The sequence below is a fragment of the Paralichthys olivaceus genome, chromosome 1, assembly GCF_024713975.1.
Source record: "Paralichthys olivaceus isolate ysfri-2021 chromosome 1, ASM2471397v2, whole genome shotgun sequence".
Lineage (NCBI taxonomy): Eukaryota > Metazoa > Chordata > Actinopteri > Pleuronectiformes > Paralichthyidae > Paralichthys > Paralichthys olivaceus.
Window position 1 is genome coordinate 8649264 of NC_091093.1, and position 25187 is coordinate 8674450.

The 25187-nt window shown below is 42.1% G+C and overlaps 1 protein-coding gene and 1 long non-coding RNA gene across 2 annotated transcripts in view; one reads left to right on the top strand and one right to left on the bottom strand.

Annotated features, from left to right (window-relative positions):
• Positions 1-5308: 5308 nt before the first annotated feature.
• Positions 5309-25187, bottom strand: part of wtip (WT1 interacting protein) — a 31310-nt gene continuing 11431 nt past the window's right edge. The window contains exons 3-8 of the mRNA XM_069512661.1: positions 15429-15496; positions 13724-13786; positions 13103-13233; positions 12796-12847; positions 12102-12170; positions 5309-9587 (exon numbers count right to left, since the gene is read on the bottom strand). Coding sequence (XP_069368762.1) covers positions 9435-9587; positions 12102-12170; positions 12796-12847; positions 13103-13233; positions 13724-13786; positions 15429-15496 — 536 coding nt within the window. The 3' untranslated portion in view covers positions 5309-9434. The remainder of the gene's footprint in view (positions 9588-12101; positions 12171-12795; positions 12848-13102; positions 13234-13723; positions 13787-15428; positions 15497-25187) is intronic.
• Positions 20929-21651, top strand: LOC138405338 (uncharacterized). The gene is made up of 2 exons (XR_011239059.1): positions 20929-21059; positions 21339-21651. It is a non-coding gene; the product is annotated as an uncharacterized lncRNA (long non-coding RNA).

The following is a 25187-nucleotide window of genomic DNA, read 5'->3' on the forward strand; positions in this document are numbered from 1 at the left end:
TCACCCCATCACAATGAATATGTTTTTTACAGCTAATACACAGTTTTCACAGTACATGTTTACATGTGTTTGGGAATAGTACTGCATATGTGACATAAAGCATCAGTTGTATAAATCCTTTTGTGGCTTCAGAGGGAGCTGCAAAAAGTCTGATAAATCGTCTTTAAGATTACGAGTTTGAAAGACAACTGTGTGGAGTAAAGAAATGATTATATATATGTTTATGCTGCAAAAATGACGGTTCTTATACTTCTGCACTGTCTATGATTAAAATGCTTAGTCAGTGTGACTGCTCCTTCAGGGCACTGAATAACTGCAAATGTCCCCGGTTTCTGTCTAGCTGAGGACCTTTGTTGCATGTCCTTCCACATTTTTCCCTCCCCTCATTCCTTGTCATGTCCCTAACAACCATGTAATAAAGGTATCAAAATGCCCTAATAAATAAATAAATATACATATTTTAATTAAATGTTGTTGGAAAATAACTTTAGTTTCATTGACATGGAACCAAATAGCTTCAGAAGAGCCAGAGGTGCATGCATCCATATGAACCAGGACATAAAACACGTTGCTGTTGAGATTTGATCAGATGTCATTTGTTTTCATGGTCTCAGGAGCAAAAAGGAATCCAGTCTCCTCCATTGTAAAGAGAAGGCAGATTCTCAGATGAACAGCTCATCACTTTGGTAAACCAGCTGAAAACACTCTCTAGTGGCTCAACACCACAAGGGCAATGATTTGTGAGGTGACTCAAAGTATCTGGTATTGCAATATCTTTTCCCCTCCACTTCCTGGGATGAAATATGATTCTCCTCCAGAGGCACTCTGTCCTGCTGTTGCTGAAGCTTGACAAGTAAATACATCAACAAAAACATGAGGAGTTTCAAACACATGGAGTCAAAATTAAAATGAGGTGTGTGGATGGGATTTAGACAAAGAGGTAAGTCAGAGGCTGAATATTTTGGTTGCAGGAAGGGGACAAAGTGTCAGTAACCAAAGACTGAGTGTGTATGAGGTAATCCTGTGGTGAGCATATTTTCACTCATTTCCTGGCAGTGGAGGGACCTGTGTGCTCCGTGGGGAAGGTGTGCTTTTTGTGCATTGTAACAGAGCTCACCTCAAAGCAGATCCCTCAAGGGGGCACACACACACACACACACACACACACACACACACACACACACACACACACACACACACAGAGCGAGAGAGAGCGAGCTCCCTGAGTCACAGGGTGGAACCCTCACACAAATAAAGGGTGCTTTGTGCCCCAACTCATGGAGCTGTCAACCAACACCAGCGAGTTTCTCACACTGAACACCACTGTTCACAGGAGAGTGGGCAGACTCTGCTTTTATGTACGCCCTCACAAAAATGTATCTACATCTCCAACTAATCTGTGGCTCAGTGCCTTATAACTACAGGTGCACTCAGTGTAATTGAAATTTGAAAGTAAAGTGGTGGAAGGGGCCTTGCAGGTTTGGACTTTTCTATTTTTGTCAAGCTATATCCTACAGTCATATTATAATATTATAACTGGAGAGCTGTTTACCTGTTTGTGTGTCTGCTACTCCTCCAAATTCCATCCTCCAATCCTTACACTCTGCATTTGCATATGGTCGTTGTCATCAAGAAGAAGAAGTTGGGTAAAATTCTGATGCTGATGCATACTAATGGCTCCCTGTCTCAGCATTCCTATACGCTCCGTATTGATGTGAAAGATAACCTGATAAGAACAACAACCCCAGGGGGCAGCCATGTTGTGCACTTACAAAACTTCCCATGGAAGACATTCTATTTCCTTTCTCAGTTTCCATCGACAAAGGACAAGAAAATTGTGTTTCCTTACGGCCGACTCTGCACAAACCAAATCAAAACCTCCTTATGAGAATGTGACATGTATACAGTTCCTCTGCTGAAAATGTCCTTACCTGGTTCTTCTCTGTCCTCTTCCTATCCATCCTCCCTTTTCCCTCTTTGTACACACACACACACACACACACACACACACACACACACACACACACACACACACACACACACACACACACACACACATTGTGTTAAACTGAAGAAATTATACATGTAATTACCAGGAATGTGGAAAATATTGTCACTGACAGTTTGGTGTTTAGCACAATCATTCCAGTACACATGGAATCACTGGCTCCATCTTGTATGTATAATTAGCTAATAACACTGGATGACTCGATTTCTAACCCTCTTGAGGTTGAGCCAGGCATCAGTTTTTCATTCAGCGAGCAGGTTAGTAAAAACTTGAGATCCCTGCTTCTTTAACCCACCCACTCACATGCAGAAGTGTACTGCCTGTAGCGTGTCCTTGCTCCAACCCATGACACACACGTCCACATCGTCGTTCCACAGTTTGTCACTGTGACCTAGAGGTACAAGCTTCCTGAGAGTTTAAAGCTTCCACACTTCATTACATATGCATCAAACAACACACACACACACACACACACAAACACACACACACACTGTACTGCAGGCATCCTTCTGCCACATTTTCTATTGTTGGGATCATTTCTGTTCTTGCTCAAATTCCTGTGTTTGCATATGTGTGTGTGTGTGTGTGTGTGTGTGTGTGTGTGTGTATGTGTCTGTGTATGTCTGTGTGTGTGTGTGTGTGTGTGTGTGTGTGTCTGTGTGTGTATGTATCTGTGTGTGTCTGTGTGTGTGTCTGTGTGTGTGTGTGTGTGTGTGTGTGTGTGTGTCTGTGTGTGTGTGTGTGTGTGTGTGTGTGTGTGTCTGTGTGTGTGTGTCTGTGTGTGTGTGTGTGTGTGTGTATGTGTGTCTGTGTGTGTGTGTGTGTGTGTTTGGGTTTGGGTTTGGAGGATGTGTTTACTATTTGATGGATAATTCCTTTAATCAACTTTATGCTCCAGTTCATCTAAGCGTTGAACAATGCAGCTCCACGGGGGAGAAGTGTCCTCGCTCAAACTAAAAGCCCTTTTTAACAAGTCACAAAAACAACTTTTAAAAGAGTCCAGCATCTAATAAAACATCATCAGGAGACAACTTTAAATATGTGATTTAATTTAAGTGGCGGGAGAGACCTATTTATCATACCTCCAAGTACCAAAGGGATTTAATGTCAAATATGAGACAATATTTATTCCCTGACTTAATTTGAGCCATTTTTATATTTGCACAGTACGTTTATTATGTTTGTGTGGCCTTTTCAGGGACGCAGTTTACTAAAAGACTCAGTACCAAGGGAAGTGACTCGTTGGCAGCACAAATTTATAGACAAAAATGTACTCAAGAACTACATTAACTTTTCTACTTGAGTAAAAGTAAGTGAGTACTTACTTTTAAATATATTACAAGTGCTAAAAGCAAAAGTGCATCTTATTCCCTAATGTAAAAGTCTATGACATCATTATGGGGCGGGGTCTAATGTTATCTGCCTGCTCTGATTGGATCAGTGGATCAGTTCCCTCTAGCTACTTTAAAAAATATAGAAAAACAATGTGAACATGTAACACAATGCATTTAAAAAATGTTGTACAGTTGAAAGTACATATAGTTGCTATGATATGTAGTGAAGGAAAAGTGAAAAGTACTCGAAAACAAATCTACTTTAATTAAGTAAAGTACAGTAAAGTACAGATGCATGAAATATGTCAGTAACTAAGTAATTGTCTCATCTCATCACTGCTCATCAGTGACAGGGTATTTTTTTCTCATCATCATCTCGTTCATCATCCTCAGGTTTTCTGATGGTCATGTCTTTTCCAGGCTTCTGATTATTTGACCATCAGTACATTGCATCCCAGGAGGAAGGGTCCATCACATGACGGGCTGCAGTACGGGGTTGCATGCTTGGATGTAACTCGACAAACTGTGAAGATCACCAGCCCTGAGCACAAATTCAATGAAGCTATTTTAAGTGTTTGGAGGGAGTTTCTCCGAAACCCACAGGCTCTGAGATCGTAAATGTCATCTCAAATTAAAAGATGCATTTATCATTTTCATCTGTCGTTTGTCATTAACTGCCTCATAAAAAACACTTAACACAACTGGAGTAAAGTTCAGATACTGACTCACTTAATAAGAAGCTACAGCCGATGGTAAGCTTAGCATGAAGACATGAAACAATGGGAAACAGTTAGCCTGGCTCTGTCCAAAGGAAAGGGTCAGTTCAACTGTAAAGCTACAACACACATGGAGAAACTCTGTTTAATATGTGTCTGCACATGCTACTCGGACGACTGTGTAGCTGTGACATGTGTCTATGAAGCACGCAGCTCTTATTCTGTTTGTCCAAATGTCATTTCTTTAACCTACAGGCCTGGGCAAAATGGCCATAAATTATATTTAGATGAAAATATTGTCAATATCGATACATTTCACCGGAAATGTAACATTGTGGGGACTGATATTTGATCCTGAGTGAAGACTTTGATGAGTTTTAGACTCTTCTTTTTCATAAATATTAACATTAACACTTGATAAACATTGCATATGATCGCTGTCATCAAGAAGAAGACGAAGAAGATGGGTAAAATTCTGATGCATACTAATGGCTCCCTATCTCAGCACTCTCTGTATTGATGTGAAAGATATAACCTGACAACTCTAGGGACAGCCATGTTGTGCAGTTACAAAACTACATTCTATTTCCTCTTAAAAACCTGAGTCTAACTTCCTTTCTCAGTTTCCATCAACAAAGGACATGAAAAGTGCGTTCCCTTCCGGCCGACTCTGCACAGCCTTCTCCAGAGGTAAGACGGCTACGGTGGCCGACAAGTCTCAGCGTGGGGGGTTCTAGGATCAGACCTCAGCTCCTGGTGAGAATGTGACATGTATACAGTTCCTCTGCTGAATCACATGTGACATGATGAATTAATACTTTCATATGTTTCTCTTCCTTACCTGGTTCTTCTCGGTCCTGTTCCTATCCATCCTCCTTTTTCCCTCTTTGCAACAAAAACTATTTTGTTTATAGTTATATTGCGTTAATTATCATTACTGTTTTAATGCTCAGCCCTAAAATGTGATTTAAAAACAAATTCCATGTGTAATATCTATGGGATTTTATTCAATGTAATACTCTATCATTGATACTAACCTGTTATTATCGCCCGTCATCTATAGTTTCAAATTTCTGCACACCTAAAGATTTCAATAAATTAATATAAATAACAGAAACAATGTATGTAACTGCATACAATTTGTGTTGGTAGATTTTATGCTTTACTATATTGAAAAAAACATTTAACAGTCTTGATTTGCTAAAAATAAAAAATACATGCAACAAAATGAAAGAGAGAAATGGACATTGTTTGCAGTTAGCTACAAAACCACTTTATTGAAAAAGCAGATTATGTCATCTACAGTTAAATGATACGTCCCGATTTTAATACATTAAATAACTTTAGACTTTTTTTCATGTTTAGATAAATAGATCTAGTTTCTTTTTTTATGAACCATCTAGGTAATCAAAAAACATTTTAGAGATACAAAACTTGTGTGACAGGTGTTGAGATGTGCTTATTGGAACTACCAGTAGGAGAAAAAAAAAAAACTTCTTCTCTTTCCAAGTGATTTCTGACAGAAAAATAAAATAAAAAACTAGCCTCTTTATGTACAGGGTAACTAGCTGTGTGCTATGCAATAGAAACTGAAGTAGCACTCTTAGAACAGGTGGATTAAGACATCTTTTAAAGGGGATACACTCTTTACAGTCTTTTTAGGTTGATATTGTGCAGGTTTAGTCCAGAAAATGCCTCATTCTTAATGACCAGATTCCTTGTACACAGCTGAGGTAAAAACACATCTGGCGACAGGGGGAATGTTTCGTGTATCAGTATGCAGTCTCTGCTTTTACACATATACAACTAGGAGGAGAACAAACACTAAACATTATTACATTCCAATGAATCTCATTACATCAGGTTACATTAAAAAAGCACTTTCTGCCGGTGGCGACCCCTGGCTTCAGTCTCTGCTTCAGTCTTTGACACATTCAGTAGTATTTATTCACACGTGTGTCCATTTTACAGTATTACAGTATGAATAAGAGCTGTGCCACAGTTTGGAAATAACAGTTGGCGATTGTTTTATTCTCTGTTGAATTAACCACACGGGTGGAGTTTGCTACAGTCGGAATATGATTCACTGATCAGATACTGCAACATGTGTGAACCCGTCAATGTGCTGAAACAACATCAAGGTACGTGATGGACCACATCAAAATCATCACTGAGAGAGCGGGGGTCACTGTGTTGGATGCTGTGCTGCCCTGCAAACACAGTGAGGTGCATGTGCCATGGCCCTGCCACTGGTGCACACACACACACACACGCACGCACGCACGCACACACACACACACGCGCACACACACACACACGATTTGCACACACAGTCGGGTGTTATCTGCATAAATCAGATTTTTGTTTGTGCAGGAATGAGGCAGTGATTTTTACCTCAAAAGAAAAAGTTTCCTACAATATCCTGAATTCTGGCTCCATGAATGAGCTGATGAGCTCCAATCCTAAAAAAGGCATAATAACAGAAACCCAGTGGAGAGGGGTGAAGAGACTTTTCCACCAGCACCACCACAGCTCAGAGTTTCAAGTTGTTTTTCTGTCTCTGTTTTTCTTTTGCATATACACACGCTACTCACAGAAACAGTCATTCACACACACTCAGACGCACCTAACAAGCAGGGGAAATACGGTTGGGGGAGGGGGGCTTCCTAAAAACGTGGGTGGGACCAGCAGCTCCAGGTTTTAAGGGATGTTCCCCCAAAAAACACAACAGCAGACTTCATGGCGGACCAGGAGCCTGCACCACGAAGCGAGTTCAGGGGGTTATCCAGCTGACAGTGGGTTTAAATCAAGTTTGTTTATATCATGAAGGTGGCTCAGTTTAAAAAAAAAAAAAACTGGGATAGATCACCATGGTTACCTAGAGTACATGGCTAACTTGATCTGGAGCAGGTTAACATCAGGGGATGAGAATAGAAGCTGTCAGCTGCCTGACCACTGACCAGAGCAGATCCCTGGGAAAACATTTCTACTGGGTGATGGACAAAAGAGTGAAAAGTGATAAATTATAAAGATCAATAGATAATTTGTATAAATCAGTGGAATTGTTCTGCTGCTCCAGACTTAGTTTACCACCTAATAGCCACATAATGAGGAAAACAGCCACATTTCGATTAACTGAACAAAGATGATCAGAGAGATTCCTGACAGTGTTGATGTTTTACACTCTGATTGTGCCACAGCAGCTCAGACTAACAAGAGGAGAGATAAATACCTGGAACTTGAACATTCTCATAGCCAGATTAGTAAATCCAGAGTTAACAGAGCCAGCTGATAACTAAGCTTCATCATGCAGTTCATCCAGGAGGGCCGGTGTCAGGCTCAGTGAAGCCAGAAAACCCGGAGACTGATCTGAAGGTGCTTCATGGTACAGGCCCCCCAGAGCGAGACGCACAAACATACCTGTTCTGTCTTAAGGCATGCGGACAAGTGGAGGTTCCTCATAGGAACACTGTGTTCTCAGTGCTCGTGTGACAAAACCAGTGTCTGGAAAAAAACATACCAGGAGTCAGTGTCCTGGACAGACCTGAAGCTGAAAGGTATTTGAAAAAAAATCATGCAGTGTTTCATTCCTCTTTGAGCAGCAAATGGCAAGATGCCAAATTCATATGCCAGCGTGGGAGGTGTCACTAACTGAGAATGACTTTAAAATTCATACGAGACCCTTTCACATTTATCTCTATTGAAGGAATGTAGCTACTTCTTGATGACTGATTTCCATAGTACTCATGGATTCATAGACTGAGTCCAAAGCAAGTATAAATATAGAATATAACACATACATGGCAGCATGTCCCCACACAGGCTTTACTTTTAGTAGTTTAAGTAGTTTTATCTGTTAATTAGTGCACCATCTCTTCTCGCTCTACACAGCCTGCACCGTACATTCTGCTATCGCTTGCTGGGTCTGCTGACAATCACAAATGCCCTGTGGAGAAAAATAAAAGATGCAACCATGAAAGATATTTTACAAGCACAGACATGGTAATTGCTTATTTCTCGGTAAATCTCAGAGAGAGATCATTTGTAAACACAGTGGCACCACTGAAGGAAAGCATATTTGTCTCTTTTATGGGAATTAAATTCAACAGATCAGAGATCAGAAATGTTTGACACTTATAGCTGGTGGGAGGGCTAATCTGTGTAAAACTAACTAATTTGTGAACTTGTCATTTGCTACTCAAAGTGAAATGAAACAACTACAGGCAAATACTATTTGAGCAAAGTCTGCTTTAAAAACTGTGGATCTCTGACCCACTGACAAACTGGAGGAGGCTCCGTGTCCTGGACGAGAAATGATACAAAAGACCAAACGTGTTCCAAGGCGTCAGACAGTGTTTCACCTCTGAATTTATCACGAGCGCAGCAACAACAAAAAAGAGAATCTACATCTAGGATCTTATGTGGAAAACATCTGCAAAATATATATTCATATATAAAAGAGAATCTATGTGCATCTAAAATTTTCTTTTTCCGTCATAATATAATCATTAATTAAGACACTGCTTGTGAATCTCTCGAGGTCTCGTCTAAGATTTCTATAAGTGGAATGTCAGTCGGTCCTCTGGGCTCGCGGTGCTACGGTGCATCTGTTTTGTTGGGGTGGTGCAAGAAGAGGGGCGATGATTCAACAGTCTTTTTTTTCCTCTCACAGCTCTGTGTCATGATGATGGGTGTCCTTTGCATAGCCTTTAGCAGGGCTCCATTTCAGTGTTAGTAGCTGCACATAGAGGGCCCCACTCTGAAGGCACAGCATGCCCACCCCTGGGGCCTGTCTGGCCCTGTCGGCACTGGAATGTAGTGGCTCGTTCCCTGGTCTTCCTGCCACCGAGTTCTCAGACGTGACAGCACTGGTGAATCCTCTGCGGTGAACCACTTTAGTCAGAGCGCAGGAATGAAAAACATTGAAAGCAAGCAAGGGAAGCAAGGAGAGAGAGAGATAGAGAGAAAGTGAGTTTGTGTTCTCTCCTCCAAACCAAAAACCCCTCCCTTTGATGAATGTGCAGGGGTCAGGAGGTGTGACGTCACTAGGGGCCTCTGGATGAGCCAGCGACTTGCCTTCAGGGTTAGGCACCCAAGGGTAAGGGGGGGGGGGGGGGGAGACCGCAGATGGAGGTGAAGGGGGGACCCTTTTTTCCCAGCCCTGTCATGTGACGGCAGGGCTTGTGGTGGGAGCTGCACTGTGTGTGCTAGTCCGCGGCCTGGCTATCCGGTCCAGGACAGGGGGCGGGAGCTTGGATGGCCACACAGAGGCTTCCCTGGAACTGCTGGAGGGGCTGCAGGCCTTTTTTTCGCCCGCCGATGGAGTTGCACATCACCTGGGAGGCAGGGCTCGGTTGCTGCCCACCCTACTCCCTCTCACAGCTCAGTGACATGGAGGGGGTAGCTGGGGGGTGGGTGGGCGGGAACCTGCGACTGGAGCCGATGGATGTGGCAGCTGTGGCAGAGCAGATGGCCTTCCAGTGGATAACAGCGGTGGCCCTCCTCGTCATTTAGCTTCAGACCACAGTCCTGAAAAAGTACACAAGAAGACATGAAGACAATCAACAATGTGTGTGTGTGTGTATGTTTGTTTAAAAAATCTTTTTTCTTAAGAGAACCAATTATCTTGAAATGTGGTGGAATAGTAGAGTATGGTTCAAGGAATAACCCATTAACCTTTGGAGCAGATTCCATAGAGGGAGGATGCAGGATGTTTTGAACTTTCTTTAACATGGTCAGATAGGGTGTTAGCCTTCTAGTTCTCCTCTGTCGTATGGTTGTATCTTTCTCATGTTTTACTTGCTGTTATTTTAATTTCCATTCTTTGTTATTTTGTTCAGAAAAGTGTGATATAAAGTTAAGTGTATTATCAACATAATTAGGATATGCTCCTGGTAGATGGATTTTATATCTTTGGACAGAGCTAGGCCAAACATTTCCTTCATACGTAGCATACAGACGTGACAGTGTTAACGATCTCCTCGTTTAACTCTCTGACAGAAAGCAAATCAGTGCATTAACAGAGAATTATGTCTTTAAACCAACATTTGGTGGATTGTCGCATTTACTGTGAGTTTTCAAACTTTTTAAACTTAAAGTGGTGAGAGTGAAATGTTGTCTGGTTGTTACAGGGCCTGAAGAATTCAGTGAGATGCAGGATGACACACACATCAATGCACAGACTTCGGTCATGTGGATGGTTTGGTGCTGTGGACGCGGAGTCCTGAGGCGAGGCTCTGATACAAGTGAGATGATCTGTACACAAGGGGTTTTCCTCAGAGTTCAACTGTCCAGAAGCAACAAGGAGGCATAAATGAAGCCACTTTACTGCAGCAGACAGGCCCCAGATTGACCTGTGGTCTTGTGCATTATTCTGGGTACATCTTTTGCATGTCTGTGTAGATTTGACAGTGATGGAAACACTACACCTATCACGCGTTTGTGAATGGATGCTTTGAACTGCTGAGAAGTTACGAGCAGGTCTGTGAGGGATGAGAGTGTGGGTCTGAACACGCTGCAGGGACAACACAAGACTGACTGGCCCTGGACCACTCTGCTGCCATCATCACTCAGAACTGGGTAAGCAGCTCAAAATTCATCAACAGAAATGAATTCTCACACTGCACATGTGAATCTCACTGTATCTTCTGCTAGGAACCAAGCCCCTTTTCTCTGGAATGGACTTTATTACAAATCAAAGAAGCCCATTCAGTTGAAATCTTTACATCCAGACTAAAACATTACTTTTATTAATTTCATTATAGTTTACCCCCAATCCCAGAGGCCGTCAGCTATAGTCTCGACGGTCACTGTTTTACAGTCCAACTGGTTTATTTATCACACAATTTAAACACTTCCCCAGATAAATAACTGAAAATCCTTTTTGTAGGTGTTTAGGTCCAGATAACATGCTGGCTGATCTGTTTATGAATATAGATAAATTAAAAAGGCTTTTGCGCGCCACATGGAGTGTTCACCTGCCGGCAACCAAAGCCTACTCAAACATAATTGGTCAAACTAGAAACAGAAACCAGAAGTCTTCCAGCCCCAAAATCATGTCCCTCACCTGCAGACTCTGCATATTGACATTTAGAATCTGATTATAGAGATTGAGTCTACAGTAGAACTTATTTAGCTCCAACCCACTTTCCAAACATCCCTTCTCTCAACATGGTTCACTTATTTAAATTAAATTCAAACATCTTGATGTGTCTCTTGGTAATATTTTTTATTTTTGTATTATATGTGGGTTTTGTCCCATTCTCTTTAATTGTAAAGTGTGTTCAAACCATGCAGCTTTGTGATTCTGCCCTTTTAAATCAAATTGAATTTTTGCTCTAAAAAAATTCGTTATTGTTTTTTTTTTTAAACCTGTGATGAATTTACCATCTCCAGGATGATTCAGCACTGGACTTTACTCTTCCTCTGTCCCCTGGAGATCGGCTGAATGATTAACCACCTCTTACATGATATACATGGTGGAATGAACTGCAGGATGTGCTTTGTTGAACTTATCACTCACACTCACAACAATGTGTCTGAGTCAAATGTCAAGATGACTGGGATCTCACATGTCTGGTTTCAGCAACAAGTCCCCAGCTGAGTTCAGACCTCGACGCTGGAATGTGCTTAGTCAGTAAGTCACAATGTTGTGCTGTAACCTTGGGTTGATATCTGTGTGTGTGTGTGTGTGTGTGTGTGTGTGCATCTCTCTTATTCCACAAGAGACATGAATCCACACTTATTGGTACAAAGTCTTCATTACACAATTTGTGGCTCTGACCCAGGTTCACTGTGTGGAAGGGATTAAGTGAGTGTGCACGTGGGTCAGGTACATGTATGTGTGGTTACAGAGTGTGACTTATGTGTGCAAACATTTGTGAGTGTTGTCTCTACCATAACAGTCTAAAAAGTTGAATCATATGCATTGATGATAAACTGACTCTAGTCAAATCACATGCAGCTAAACAGCTCTTACTCATAACCTTTGTGTGTGTGTGTGTGTGCGTGCGTGCGTGTGTGTGCACTGGGGGATCATCTCACCTCACAGTGGTAACACTCTACATGGTAATCCTTGTCCATAGAAACCACCCGGATGGTTTCCTCAGAGCCCTGGTGAGACAAGTCAAACAGTTAGACCTTCACATTACATCACTCATTGAAGTGATGGTCCAATAACCTGCTGATCTGAGGTCTGATTCTCGCTGCTGCCATGTGCCCAACCTCACTACAGAAGGATACACTACGCTCTGAATTCACATGGCGTTATCACAAAGACAAGGGGAAAGTTTGGACTTTTTTGGTCTTTGGTTGTTTTGGTGGCACAGTGTTGGGAGTCAGGTTAACTGAAGACTGTAAATTGTCCGTTAGCGTAAATGGCAGTGTGTCTGTGTGTGTCAGCCATGTGACGTTTTTATATCTTAGTATATTTGTCAGGGGTATAATCTGAAGGTTAGCTTTAGCTGATTTTTAATGATTATTTTCGTTTTGGTCTTCTGGGTTTATTTTGAGACTTTTTTGCTAAATGTAAAAAATGTCATTTGGAGAAAATATATGATCTTAGACCCGATGCAAATTTTAAAATACTCTTAAATAAATATGTCCTCTGATATTATTATTTCAGTTTCTAATCTAATAGTTCTAAACCTGATAGTTCATCAAACTTATTTCATTAAATGTACTATTGAAATCTTTTGTTTTGTTGACCAGCTCATGAGATGAAAGATGTGTTTCTGACCTGGGCTGGAAGGATTGGCTGGTTGCATGAGGCACACTTGGGAGCAAAAACCCTGTTATAGGAGACAACACAATTAGAAATTCAACATTCACGCCAGTCTGTGTGTCATGTTAATCCCTTGACTTCTTATTCCATATTTTACACACATTTTTCCAAATAAATCCCAGTATAATCCCAATTCAAACATTATAAAACAGTCACAGGAGCGAAGGGACGACCTTTACACTTTGTCATTTCAAACTGCTTGTTTGCAAATTCCTGACCATGCTCTGTCATGCAGTGATCACATTTTATATGTTCTCCTTACGTGTGGTAGTCTTTAACGCAGTAGATGTTGTTCTCCACATCCACAGTGAAAGGCACTCCATCTAGACCCTCTTTACAAACCACGCAGCGGAAACAGCCTGGATGGTAGGACTTGCCCAGCGCCTGGAGGATCTACACACCCACACACACGTAGAAAACACACACACACACACACACACACACACACACACACACACACACACACACATACACATACACATACACAACAGTAAGACTTAGGAGCGAGGGCACTGAGTTCAAGCAGTATCACACAATGGCTTGCCATCTTCCTTAAAGTCTAGATTAAAAACATGGTGTGATATAATGTCATGTGTCAGGAGGAGCTTTGTTATCAAGGAGGTTCCTGTAGTGAATTAGACTGTGAGCGTAAAAAGACGCAAAAGAATTAAATGCACCAAGCTGGAATGCAAACTATGTCTGCACAGTATCTGCTTCACTTATGATGAGCACAATTATACATCAGGCGGAATCAGAAATATCAAATATTATTCATGCATCCAGCACAGTGTCTTGCCGGTGTAGTTCTAAACTACCAGAAACTCTACACACTGCCACCCTCGCTACTCTCATGGCCTCTGCTTTTCCACGACAAAGCTCTTACCATCTCCATGATGAGGTGACCACACACGAAGCACTTCTCAGCCGTCTGCTGGAAACCAGAGTACTGCGGGTGAGACAAGACACAGGATGTATTACACTCAGCAGTGAATTAAGAATCATTTCACAATCAGTACATGACCATAAGTTCATAAATAGAACTGGCTCAGGTGAGTGTGACCCTCCCTTAAGCCCCTTTTCCACAAAAAACCCCACTAACACCCACTTACATCTGCGTTCCTCTGCAATGGGAATAGATTCAATCAGCATTCACTCCCGCATCAAATGACGCAGTAGACACGTCTTAACCTTAACCCGGGTGAACACACTAATTTGGCGAGAGGTGAGGGGGGGCTGGGGGAACCATCATAAGATATTTCTGACTCCAGAGCTGCACGATGTAGATCCAACACTTCCTGACCACCATATTAATACTATTATTATTAATATAGTATTATTATTATCATCATTATTATTGCTATTGAAATATTTAAGTAGTGCTGCTATCGTTAATAATATCATTATCTAAGTAACAATATTATTATTTTCATTGTAACAACCAGTCTGACAGAACTTAAATATGTTCCTAGTCTCCCTATATGACAAAAAATGAATTGAGTTGATCTGCCTCAAGATGTTTTTGTCTTCGAGTCGTCTACAGAGGGCGCTGCTGTGCATGGTAAAATGAACAGGAGGTTTCTTTCAGTGTCCTTTGTCTTTAAGCTGAGATATTCACCCATCGATTGCCCCTGTCCCTTCAACCCAGGCCTACAGCAGATAATGAAGGTGACCATCTGCAGCTAACAGGCCCCTCGGGGTCCTGACATGGTGACCAGGTGGAGGTGGGAGGTGGTGATGGGCAGGCTGCCCCCTGCCCCTGACATCTTTACTCCAGATCAACCATCTGCCACCACCACACCCACCCCCACCCCTGAGACACCCCTGGGGTGACACGTCAGACTGGTCGTGCCTCAGCTGTGAGAGGAAGGTGGAAGAAGATTAGTCTCATCCTGTCACCTGACCTTCAGCATCAGTTTATCACTGAGGGGCTCTGATAGTGCATAACAAAAACAGAAGTTTTGGTATGACAGAACAGATTGTTGTGTGGGGAAGTTGCCTATAAACAGGAAGTTGAGACAGCAGATTAGTTCATGTGTTGCGAGGGTATTTATGAAGCAATAATTATATTACAGGAACTTTGTGGTCTTGTGTCGAACATCGCATTATGCTGCAGACCTGCAGTATTGAAAAAGTGATCAGAATTATAATTGTTCCATTTGCGTTTTGTTTTCATGTACATTAAATTTAGTTTTACAATACTAACACTATAGGCACAGTGAGGGCAGATCCTGTATCTGCTCTGTTAACCTGAAGCAGATGGACCAGGGCCCAGAGAGCAACAGCTGTCCTACAGAACCTCCTCCATCCATGAATGGTAAGTGCTGAGGAGCAGCACGTGGGGTAATTGAGCTCCTTTGGGAAATTTGGGGGAAATTAGTGGGAATTGGAGGGGTGGTGCTAAACTCCTAATTGTAGCTGCAATGTCTGTTTCCTCTGGAGGGTTGCAAAATGCAGCTAGAGATCCTAATCCCTTGTTATCCTCTCCACCATCTCCTCATTCACCTCTCTCCACAAGGCAGGGACACAGTGCGATCAGCTAATCTGCTCATCCCACAACAAAATTGGTATTTCCTGGACAGGTGACTCACCAGGAAATCCTCCTCGCAGTAGACCTTCCCGTTGACGTTGTAGAACGCTTTCCCTCGCAGCCTTCTCCCTGAAGAGAAAGACAACAAATTTAATCTCCATTCTCTACTTGGCTTATGTGCTGCTTCAGACACACATGGCCAAAAGTATCTGGACAACCCTTCTATGTATGTTTGGTGAATGACATGACATGAGTTTAGGGGTGGCATTGTCTTATTTCAACATGACACTGCCACCATATGCAGAACCAGCTCCATGAAGATGTGTGATGGAACTTGCATCAGCGTACACACAGGCTGGTTTTAAACCAACCCCACATATGTGACGCATATTCACACTGCATTCCAATATATTCATTCAGATTGTATATCATGTCCAGTTTTTTAGAACTTGATTTTTGGGAAAAGTTATAGCACTAGTTGGAGGCCATCTCAACAGTACTGACCTTTGAGGTGGTGGAAAGCGGAAAGCTGAAAGCAATGACCGCAACCAATGACCACAGAATAACTATTCGTCACTTTACGGAGAAGAACAAAATACTGTATGAGCCTTTTCCTTCATCTCTGTGTCTTTATGGCCCCAGCAGAACATCAGCTCAGAGCCAATGGCTGGCCAAGGGTTCGCAACACTTTGCCCATGCCCCCGTTTAATTACTTAGACCATGATCCCAACAGGAATCCATTCACAGCTCATACACAATCAATACAGCAGTCTGCTTTCCAAACCTCCCCCCCAGAATCTCTCCTCTTCCCTGCACTGCCATTGTGCATCACTCACAGACAGACCAACAATAGCAGACTGGAGGGAGGATGTCCTCAACTTTGACACATGCATGAACACAGGCAGGCTCTAAACATCAGCATATGTGATCAGCCACTAAAATAAATCATCATCAAGATACAAGAGCAGGCCTCTGTTTGTTAATGAACTGAGCCAATATAATCAGCTCAGACTTTTCAGCTGATGAACAACTTTTAGACATAACTTTGTCGGTCTTTTGTCATTTTTGAGACCCAAACAGAAACCTGCCTACATGACAGTGGGCCCAGGTTCAGAAGCTGAGTCTGTAGGCCGACTTCCTCTGGGTGAACCTTCATTCATCAGACTCCAATCTATCAGGGAAATTCAGGAGCGAGCTGGCTCCTGCAGCCCCCTGCCACGCATCCCTCACAGCTCGCCCATTCAAATTCATTTACCAGCAGCCGTGGCTCTCTGGCAGCATCATGGCTTCACCCGGGGAAGATGAAGCACACAGATCTCATAAATCTGCTGGAATAGTCAGATTTAATTGTTGTACCGAGCCACCATTGATTTTATGGGTGTCCCAGCATGGGAAAGATGTGCCCCCTCCCTCTCTCTCTTTTTAGCGCTGAAATTTATGCAATCGCTGTATTTCACACACAAACACAGTGTCACAATGCTGGGAGATGGCAATACATTAACACCCACATAAATGGCTGGAGCGGCTGAGGAATGCTGTCCACACAATAGGTGAGACTTTTAAGACTTTGAGACTGAGCAGCAATTAGCATTTTGGTGGCGTGCAGCAAAGAGAAAAGCAAAACTGAGGAAGGAACTCCTTGTGATGCAACTCTTAGGAGACACTGTTTTCTACACTGGGGACTTTGCAGAGGCTAAACTTGCAGGAGCAGTGAGACTGTAGTGAACAGTGCAGCAGCAGGGGCTGCGAGGTGTTTCTGTGTGCTCGTCTGTGGCCTCCTCTCTGCAGTTTGGGGTCTGGAAGGTGAACACAAAGGCCTCAGCGCTGATGACTGTGTGGAGCGCTGCTAGGGGAGCGGGCCGACTGAGCAAACGGGGACATTCTTTCTGCCTGAGGTCACTAGCTGGTCCCATTCAACCCCCCGCACCTCTCCAACACCCGCTCTCTGCCCGCTCCCCTCACAGAGAGAAGGAGGAGGGGGAGGGCTCCGTGCCTGCCTCTCTCTCCTTTGTCACTCGACAGCGGCAAAAAGAAAAAATGAACACAATCCATTTTTATCACTCTTAAAACAAACCTTTATTTAACACAATACATTTGACTAACTCTCAAAATAAACGTGAAATTCTTGGAATGTGAACATACAGTCACATTACTTGACTCCTCGAGTTGAGATGCAGCTAACATATAAGATTCCTTTATCATTTGTTTGTTTCCTTTTGAGTTGGGGGTCTGGTGGTTCTGTTTTCAGTTTTTATTCTTAGTTATTTCACTCAGGTAGCCATGGGGAGGTTTCTGGGTCCAATGGTCCACTGCATGCTGGGTCCAGATCTTCTCATGTTTTGTTCTATTTGACCACTCTCCCACAGTTTAATTTAATGAACTGTTAATAAAACCAATGCTACTCTCTGAGCCTAACTATGGCATAGCATCCTACCTCTATGTTGCGGCCACTGGGTTGAGCCGAGTTCAATTTTGAGACTGTGGTCATGACATATTTGGCGATATAAAGATGACCCCAAAGAATCGATTGACAAGCTGGAAAAAGAATATTTCACTTTCAACAGCTAATATAACTTAATGTGAAGACGATAAAACAAAGACAGTAGTTTCAGGATTAGTGATAAACAATTGTTGCTCTACTTGCTCACAGTAAATCACAGTGTTACTGCTGAGGCTCTAAGACTCTGACCTCTGTTCTCCCTAAAGCTGGTTGTTTACAATTTTTGGTCATTTCAGAATTTGACCATGTTGCAATGAAATGAGTGTTAGTCTGGTTAAAGTGGACTGATGTGTCACAGCGGAAAAGGCATTATTCAGCTCAATTCACATGCGGTACAGCTAAATTCACACAGAAAAACTGAAACAAGCTTGTTTCCCTGATAAAACCAGCAACGTTTACAGGTAGCCATCAAACGCTGTCAGGAGGAAAAAACTCCACCACTGAGTTTAATTTCACAGTTTAGAGCCAAAAACTATTTCAATGCAGCACTTGAAGAAATGAATGAGGGGACTGCGTATCTTCATGCACTGTTAAGGTCTGTCTAAGCCCATCCTTCCTCCTGCTTTGGATCATGTGGGACATGTCAACTGTCCCATTGTTTCTGATATGAGATATAATTTTCAGCTGCCCTAACCCTAACCATTCATTTCAGCTGCTGACACTGATAACTAAGTTATTAACGTAGGACTTGTTCCCATTTTCTGATGTCAAGGTTTTGTTTTTTACCCTTTTCCACTCTTAAACTGTTGTTTTATTTGCTCTTAAGTTCCATGTAATAATGATATTACACTTGATGCCCTAGAAATTTGGCACTTAGCTATAATCAATGAAGGTTTTTGAGGAGGGGGTCAAGTTAATGTAAAGCTTTCAGACATGCACTGAGGTCTGGAAATTGAGAAAACGCAAATGTCTTGAAACTTGAAAACAGCTTTTGGTGATAAGGGCTGATGTGTCAATGTGTTGTAAACAAAAACATGTGATGTCCACAGTGGAATTTCTACTTCATGTCCAGTATTTATCGATTACCTACGTTGAACATATCATATCCTTCCCAAGTGAAGGACGGTTGGAGTAAAGCAATATGACAAAGGCCGTGTTTTCACCTATCCACTTAAATGTAAAAATGTTTGACTACATATGGACCCTGGAGAATAAAATATTGAACCCATGACACATTCCAAACACTGATATACTGGGACTTTGTAAACAATGTCCTACCTTTGAAACATCTAAATGCCCTTTGCAAATGCTGTGTCAAAAGTGGGCTCATATCAGGTCACACTCCCTGTATTTGTCAACTTCCTATTGGTCATATGCCTGTTGATGTGTTTCAACATGTGATAACTGTTCCTCTTTGTGGAGGTGAGCTTGACATTTGTTTTTACAATGGTCAATTAAATAATTTGGCAGTTTTCTCTGGATCATTGTGACTAAACATAGGACTCAACACTTCCTCAAACATGAAACAGTAGGTGTGGGTCGGGCCTGAAAATACTACACAAATATCAGACTGTATGGAATCAGGTTGATCAGTCATAATGACTAACAACCTCTGATCATCCAACATCATCTAATGTCATGCACTCATTACAAATATTATGGCAAATTTACCCACAATTTGTCCCACCAGAGGTTTGGTCCTGAATCCCCCTTCTGTGCCAACGCAAACCCTCTGCTGAGCGGGTTACAAGAAGGATCATCTTCCACACTGATCTCAGAAAAAAGATATCTGGCGAGATGTTAACTCTTTCTCAAGGGACCTGAGTGTGATCAGTGGGCAACGACAGACGAAGGGAGGGGGAGACGTTTAATGGTGCAATCACAAAAGCCGCATTTCAGCCAAAACAAACGTAGTTTTAGTCCCAGGGACTAAAAGGTTTCTGCAGAACTGTGTTCCCACTGTAGTCTCAAGACTGGGAGATAAAGCAAAGTAGCCTGCTGACATACGAACAACAAACTGTTCCACTCAAGTCCACCAGGAGACAGTAATGCAGAAGACAATACAAAAATAAAGATGCTGTGCATAATTGAGCAACACAACAACAACAGTAAACAAGGAGGAGAAACAAATCTTGCAGGTGTTGATCCGAATGAGTCAAACACTGGTAATAAAACGTATCCCTGAAATACTAGACTTAAAGTGAAGAAACAGATTGTCTGAGCTACTGCAGATTTCCCAGCTGAGATAAAACTTTGTAAACAGTACTTGACCAATTGGGCATCATTCCCCACCCCAAAGGTCCCTGTGCTTTCATTAGGTGCAATCCCCGGTGCAGGGACTTTCTAAAGGGTACAATCATTTCCCCAGAACGTGATTTATACCCTGGTCCCTGCAGTGGAAAAGCACAGAGTTTCTGCAGAGTATCTAGTTCCTGACAGTGGTTCCTGCTGTGAAAATGCAGCTCAAGCTTTAGGGGCTGGTATAAGAGTGGCAAGAATTGCAGAGGCTGACATGTCATCAACTGTGCAGAAGAAGAGGAGATGTGGAAAGGGGGGATGAGTGTATATGTGTGAGAGAGATGTAGTTCCCACTGGTAACGTTATATTAAAAATATCCTCCAGTCTGTGAAGCTTTGTTATTTTCTTGCCTTGCAATAAACGAGCAATGAAATTTCTACCGATGAATTTTAATTATTTTTAAAAGATTAAAAACTATAGTTTGAGTCATCCTTGTTTCAGTCACCATTTTATTTGTCCATGTTATGTTCATGAGAACGTGGACTGACAGATTGGTAATGCAGCTGAAAGTGCAGAATAACACTTCTACAGAGCAAAGCAACACAGAGGCATAATGGTGAGGTGTACAGGTGGAATGTACACATTCAGCTAAAGTGCACAGCAGCCACAGTTATATGCTCACACTCGACTTGTCCAACAAAGTAGATCGACACTGACACATATCACACATACTTGTTAAAAAACAGTTGTCTAATTCATTTTGGCCTCTTGTTATACATATTTGCCAGGATTACCAACCCTAGCTTTATTACATACAACACAGTGATTGACACATTCTCTCACACACACACACACACACACAATTGGTAACAAACAGATGTATAATTAATTTTGCCCTCTTCTAACTATGTCGGATTCTAGATACAACATTTGTCACAGCAGCCGGTCTGTCCATAACTAATTAAAAGAAGAGGAATTCAACTATGGGGCCACGAGCACAAGGAAACCCAAAAGGTTAAAAAAACATGCCAAAAATAAAACACTGCTAAAGGCTTGTTGGCTATCGCCTCACTGACCACTGGATAATGACATAGCTTGGCTGTGTCTAACAAGATACTCACTATTACAACAATATGTTTCATATATACACCTTGTATACAATCTAATATCAAGCTTATACAGTCAAGTTTGTTATCATGATCCAATTACTTCTAATAGGACTGCTGTAATGAGTGTGCATGTAAAGACTGCAGGAACACAAAGAACTGAACATTCCCTCTTTCTCTTTTTCAGCTTTCTCATTTTCACTGACTGCCAGGTGCAACTGGTGGTGCTGAATGACTTGAGAAATTCAAGCCTCTGACATCTCCTCTTCTGCCTGTGCTTTCAGAGGCATCCTCGATTATTGCAACCAAGAAATGAGTCATCAGCCTGTGCGGTTGGCAGTCTGCTCATCCAGCCCGAAGCTGTGTTTATTTTATTTTTATTTTTTTAAGGGATGCTCATTTATCGAGATCCTGCATTACACTCAAATGGAAAATATATATTCTCTGTAACTAATGTGCAATTATGTGGGAAAATAAATTCACCAGCAAAATTGGGGAAAGTGGAGCTCTTTCCGCTACAGTTTTCGGGTGCAGAGCGACACAAATGCCTTGTTTCAATGGCACTTCAGAAATCTCAGTGAGAGGCGTTAGAGTTTCTCTGCAGTTATCTAACTTTTACGTACAATCTAGAAATTAAGATATTCATATTCTGAAAATCAGCCTTAAATCTTAAAGGTTCATCCATTTGTGTTTGAAGCATGTGTGTCTGTGTACATATGCACGCACTTTTCCAAGCATGTGTTGCTTTAGTGTGAGCCCATGCCAGGCCTGCCCCCTCTGATAAGCAGGTCTGGTACACTTTGTGACTGTCTGATTGAGGTCCTCCAGGGAAGGCCCGGCTGAAGTGGAGGGGGTAGTTTGCATTCTTGGCCATTTCATGAAAAAAGGGTGCAACCATGGGAGTAAGCCAAGAGGAGGGCTCAATTATGCATGGTTAAACAAAGCCCAAGGCTACCAGCGAGCAATGTCTCAGCAAACTCACTGCCTCTTTCTGGAGCTCCAGACTCCAGGAGGACCCCAACTCTCAATGGCACAGAGGGAATAAAACAACAAAAAAAAAAGAAAACAAACAGGGTCGTACGAACGTATCTCCTGATAAATCACTGGATTGTGTTATGACAAGTGCAGGCAGATTGAAACTAAACTTCTCAGAGACCTTCAAAACTGTGCTTAAAAGCAAACATTTCCATTCACACGAGGTCAAATGATACATCGCAGAGTTTACATTTACAATAAACCATCTCGAGAGGCGACGGTTTACTCCAAGCACAGAAAATGACTCAACTAATTGTAGACCTGATTTTTCAAATATACACAACAGTAATTCTCTCTGGAGCCAGCTGTGGAGTACTGAAGTCCCACATTAAATATTCTAATGATGTAAATACCCCCTGTAAGTAATCCATTCATTCTTTAAGAGCATTTGTAGGCTACAGCTATACTTCAGTGTTATAGTTTGAAGAAAACATTTTCAAACTAAATCAATCTTTGTACATGCAAGCATTTTAGCTCTGTATCAGTTTATTTCCCCATCCATACTAACACGCCTGAAAACACATATCGCGTGTCCACTCACTACACTGGGCATGCGTCTGTTGATTTACAGTTTGCTCCAATAATAGTTGTCTTCTACGTATGTAAGCAGAATTTAACAGCACAACAGCTGTTAGCAAAGACAACAGAGTACTCAATGCTTGTAGTTGACAATCCATGTTGTGTTCTGCAGCGGTGCCGAGGCTAATGCAGGTTGTTTTCGTCCAGGAAGGGGTCATGTGATAGGAGCCTGACAAGTCAGCAAAAGCTACATTGTGACTGAAAAGACTCAATAAGCAAGTGGTTGTGAGGGTCTATGTCATCATTTATAAACATCTCCATTTCCCATCCTGCCTGAGGGCATTATCACACACACGCAAATGTGAATATCGTGGGTCAATGTTCACCGAATTTGAACTCCACCAGAAGCCACGCTACGATTGGATTTAGCCACAGGAAGCTAATGTTTTATTCGACCCTCGCTTGCAGGGATTGAATGTGAATGGGAGGTTAAAGTACGCCACTGCTACTAAAACATGGCCAGCAGCATTTCCAAACTTCTCCATTTTAACGGCACTAAAACTCCAGAGTAGTGTGGACGCCAGGGGTTTCTGTAGCAGAGTTGATTCGTTTTTTAAATGAAAACGTAGTAGTGTAGATGTAGCCTCAGTCTTTGGAAGAAATAATCATGCAGATCTGATTTGCATAGTCACTGTGTTTACATAATTAACCCTGCAGGAGCAGCAGTTGCACCTTTTACCAGGTCAGAGGTGACTTTTCCACAGCAAACCCCTCAACTTCAGCAACTGGACACTCAGCATCTGGCCCCTCTTTCTTCAGTCACACAATAAATCGGAAAGTATGTGGCTTTGGTTACATGTAAATTATAGGCAATTCTTCCAGAGCCAGGGTGGGTGGGGTGGAGGATCAGTATCCATGCATAGTGCACATATGAATGGAGGCTACCTGGCAAAAAAGCTTTCTCCCTCTTGTTTTCCTGGGAAACAGGAGAGGAGGGCTGGAGTCGGGTGACAGGGACGTCCAAAAACACACCCACCCACCCAACCCAGAGACACACACAGAGACACACACACAGACACACGCACATGCACGCACGCGCACACACACGCACACAATCTATACTGTACTTAGAGCTGAGGAACAGATTTAATTATAGTTTTAAAGACCAAATAGTGTCAGTGTTTTTCTCCTTGGTGGCACTATTAGCTTGTTCCTGCTTCAACTAACTGAGTTAGCCTGTTATTCTACTGGGCTGACTTTTTTTTGATCCAGATTCTAACACCACCCCAGACAGAAAGCTGGTGAATCTAATGACTATTTCAGAAGAGACAGCAGCTGCTGAAGCCAAGAGCAAGGTTGTATGAAAGACACAGATTTACAAGGCCCAGAATTTGTTTGATCCAATATGGATTCATTTGGGGATGTTTCAGTTAAAATACCAATATTAATACTAAGAGATATTCGGAGAACTAATGAAGTAAACTGGACAAGCAGCCTTCTGCATTATCAAAATATTCATGTTTACATTAAGAATGGACCCTGAAGCAATATCAATGCATATTTTATTTACATTATCACCAAGCACAGAGGGTGCGCAGTGCAGAGTTAGTTTCCCTTTATCAAGGAAGGTCAACAATCCTGAAAAGGTAAACAAATCCAGGGTTATAGTGTTTTCAGTGTAAATCAAATAACCAGGCAGCAAGGGTTTGCTTTTGTTTTGTTTCGCCATATTGTGGGAAAACAGACACACACACACTCTTGTACTTGTATCTTAATGAGACACTCATTTGTGGAATGCATTTTCTATCCTGTTATCCTAACCTTATACATCACAACTATATGCCTAATCTTAACCTTAATCTAGTCATAACCCTGAAAACTAGTCTTAACCCTCAAACAGCCCATTGAAAAAGTGAGGACCGGCCAAAATGGCCTCAGTCCATAGGGTCTATGCTATGCCATGGTCCTCAGAAATATATAAATACAAGAACACACACAATGCAAGCAGGCAGACCTGCCAGTGTTGTCAGTGAATCAGCTTCTGTCACTTTTTTCCTCTCAGCAGAAGGACTGGTCGACCAATCCCAGATATGTAGGTGAAATAAATAAAGGGGCATCATTTTTCTCAGCCAGAAACAGAAAAGCAGCGACACAATATAATCCTGTGATTATTGTGGAAGACATTGAAACAGCTGTATAGGTGGTAGTAAGTTAAATTACAAAACTAGTAAGTCTCAAATAATGTTAACGGCTCACAGCAACCACTGTCGATACCTCCCACCACATGAGATGAAGCACGACTGCTGCATGCCAATGTTCAAAAAGCAACATGTTGGTTATTAGTTGGGACATCGATATATATCAGTGTTTCCCGCAGAAAATGAGTCAGTCAAGGTGGTGAGCAGGGGGGAGAGGGCGTGGCTCCGGTGCCTGTTGGATCGAGGGGAGGGGGCGTGGCACTGTAGTTCCCACAACGACGACA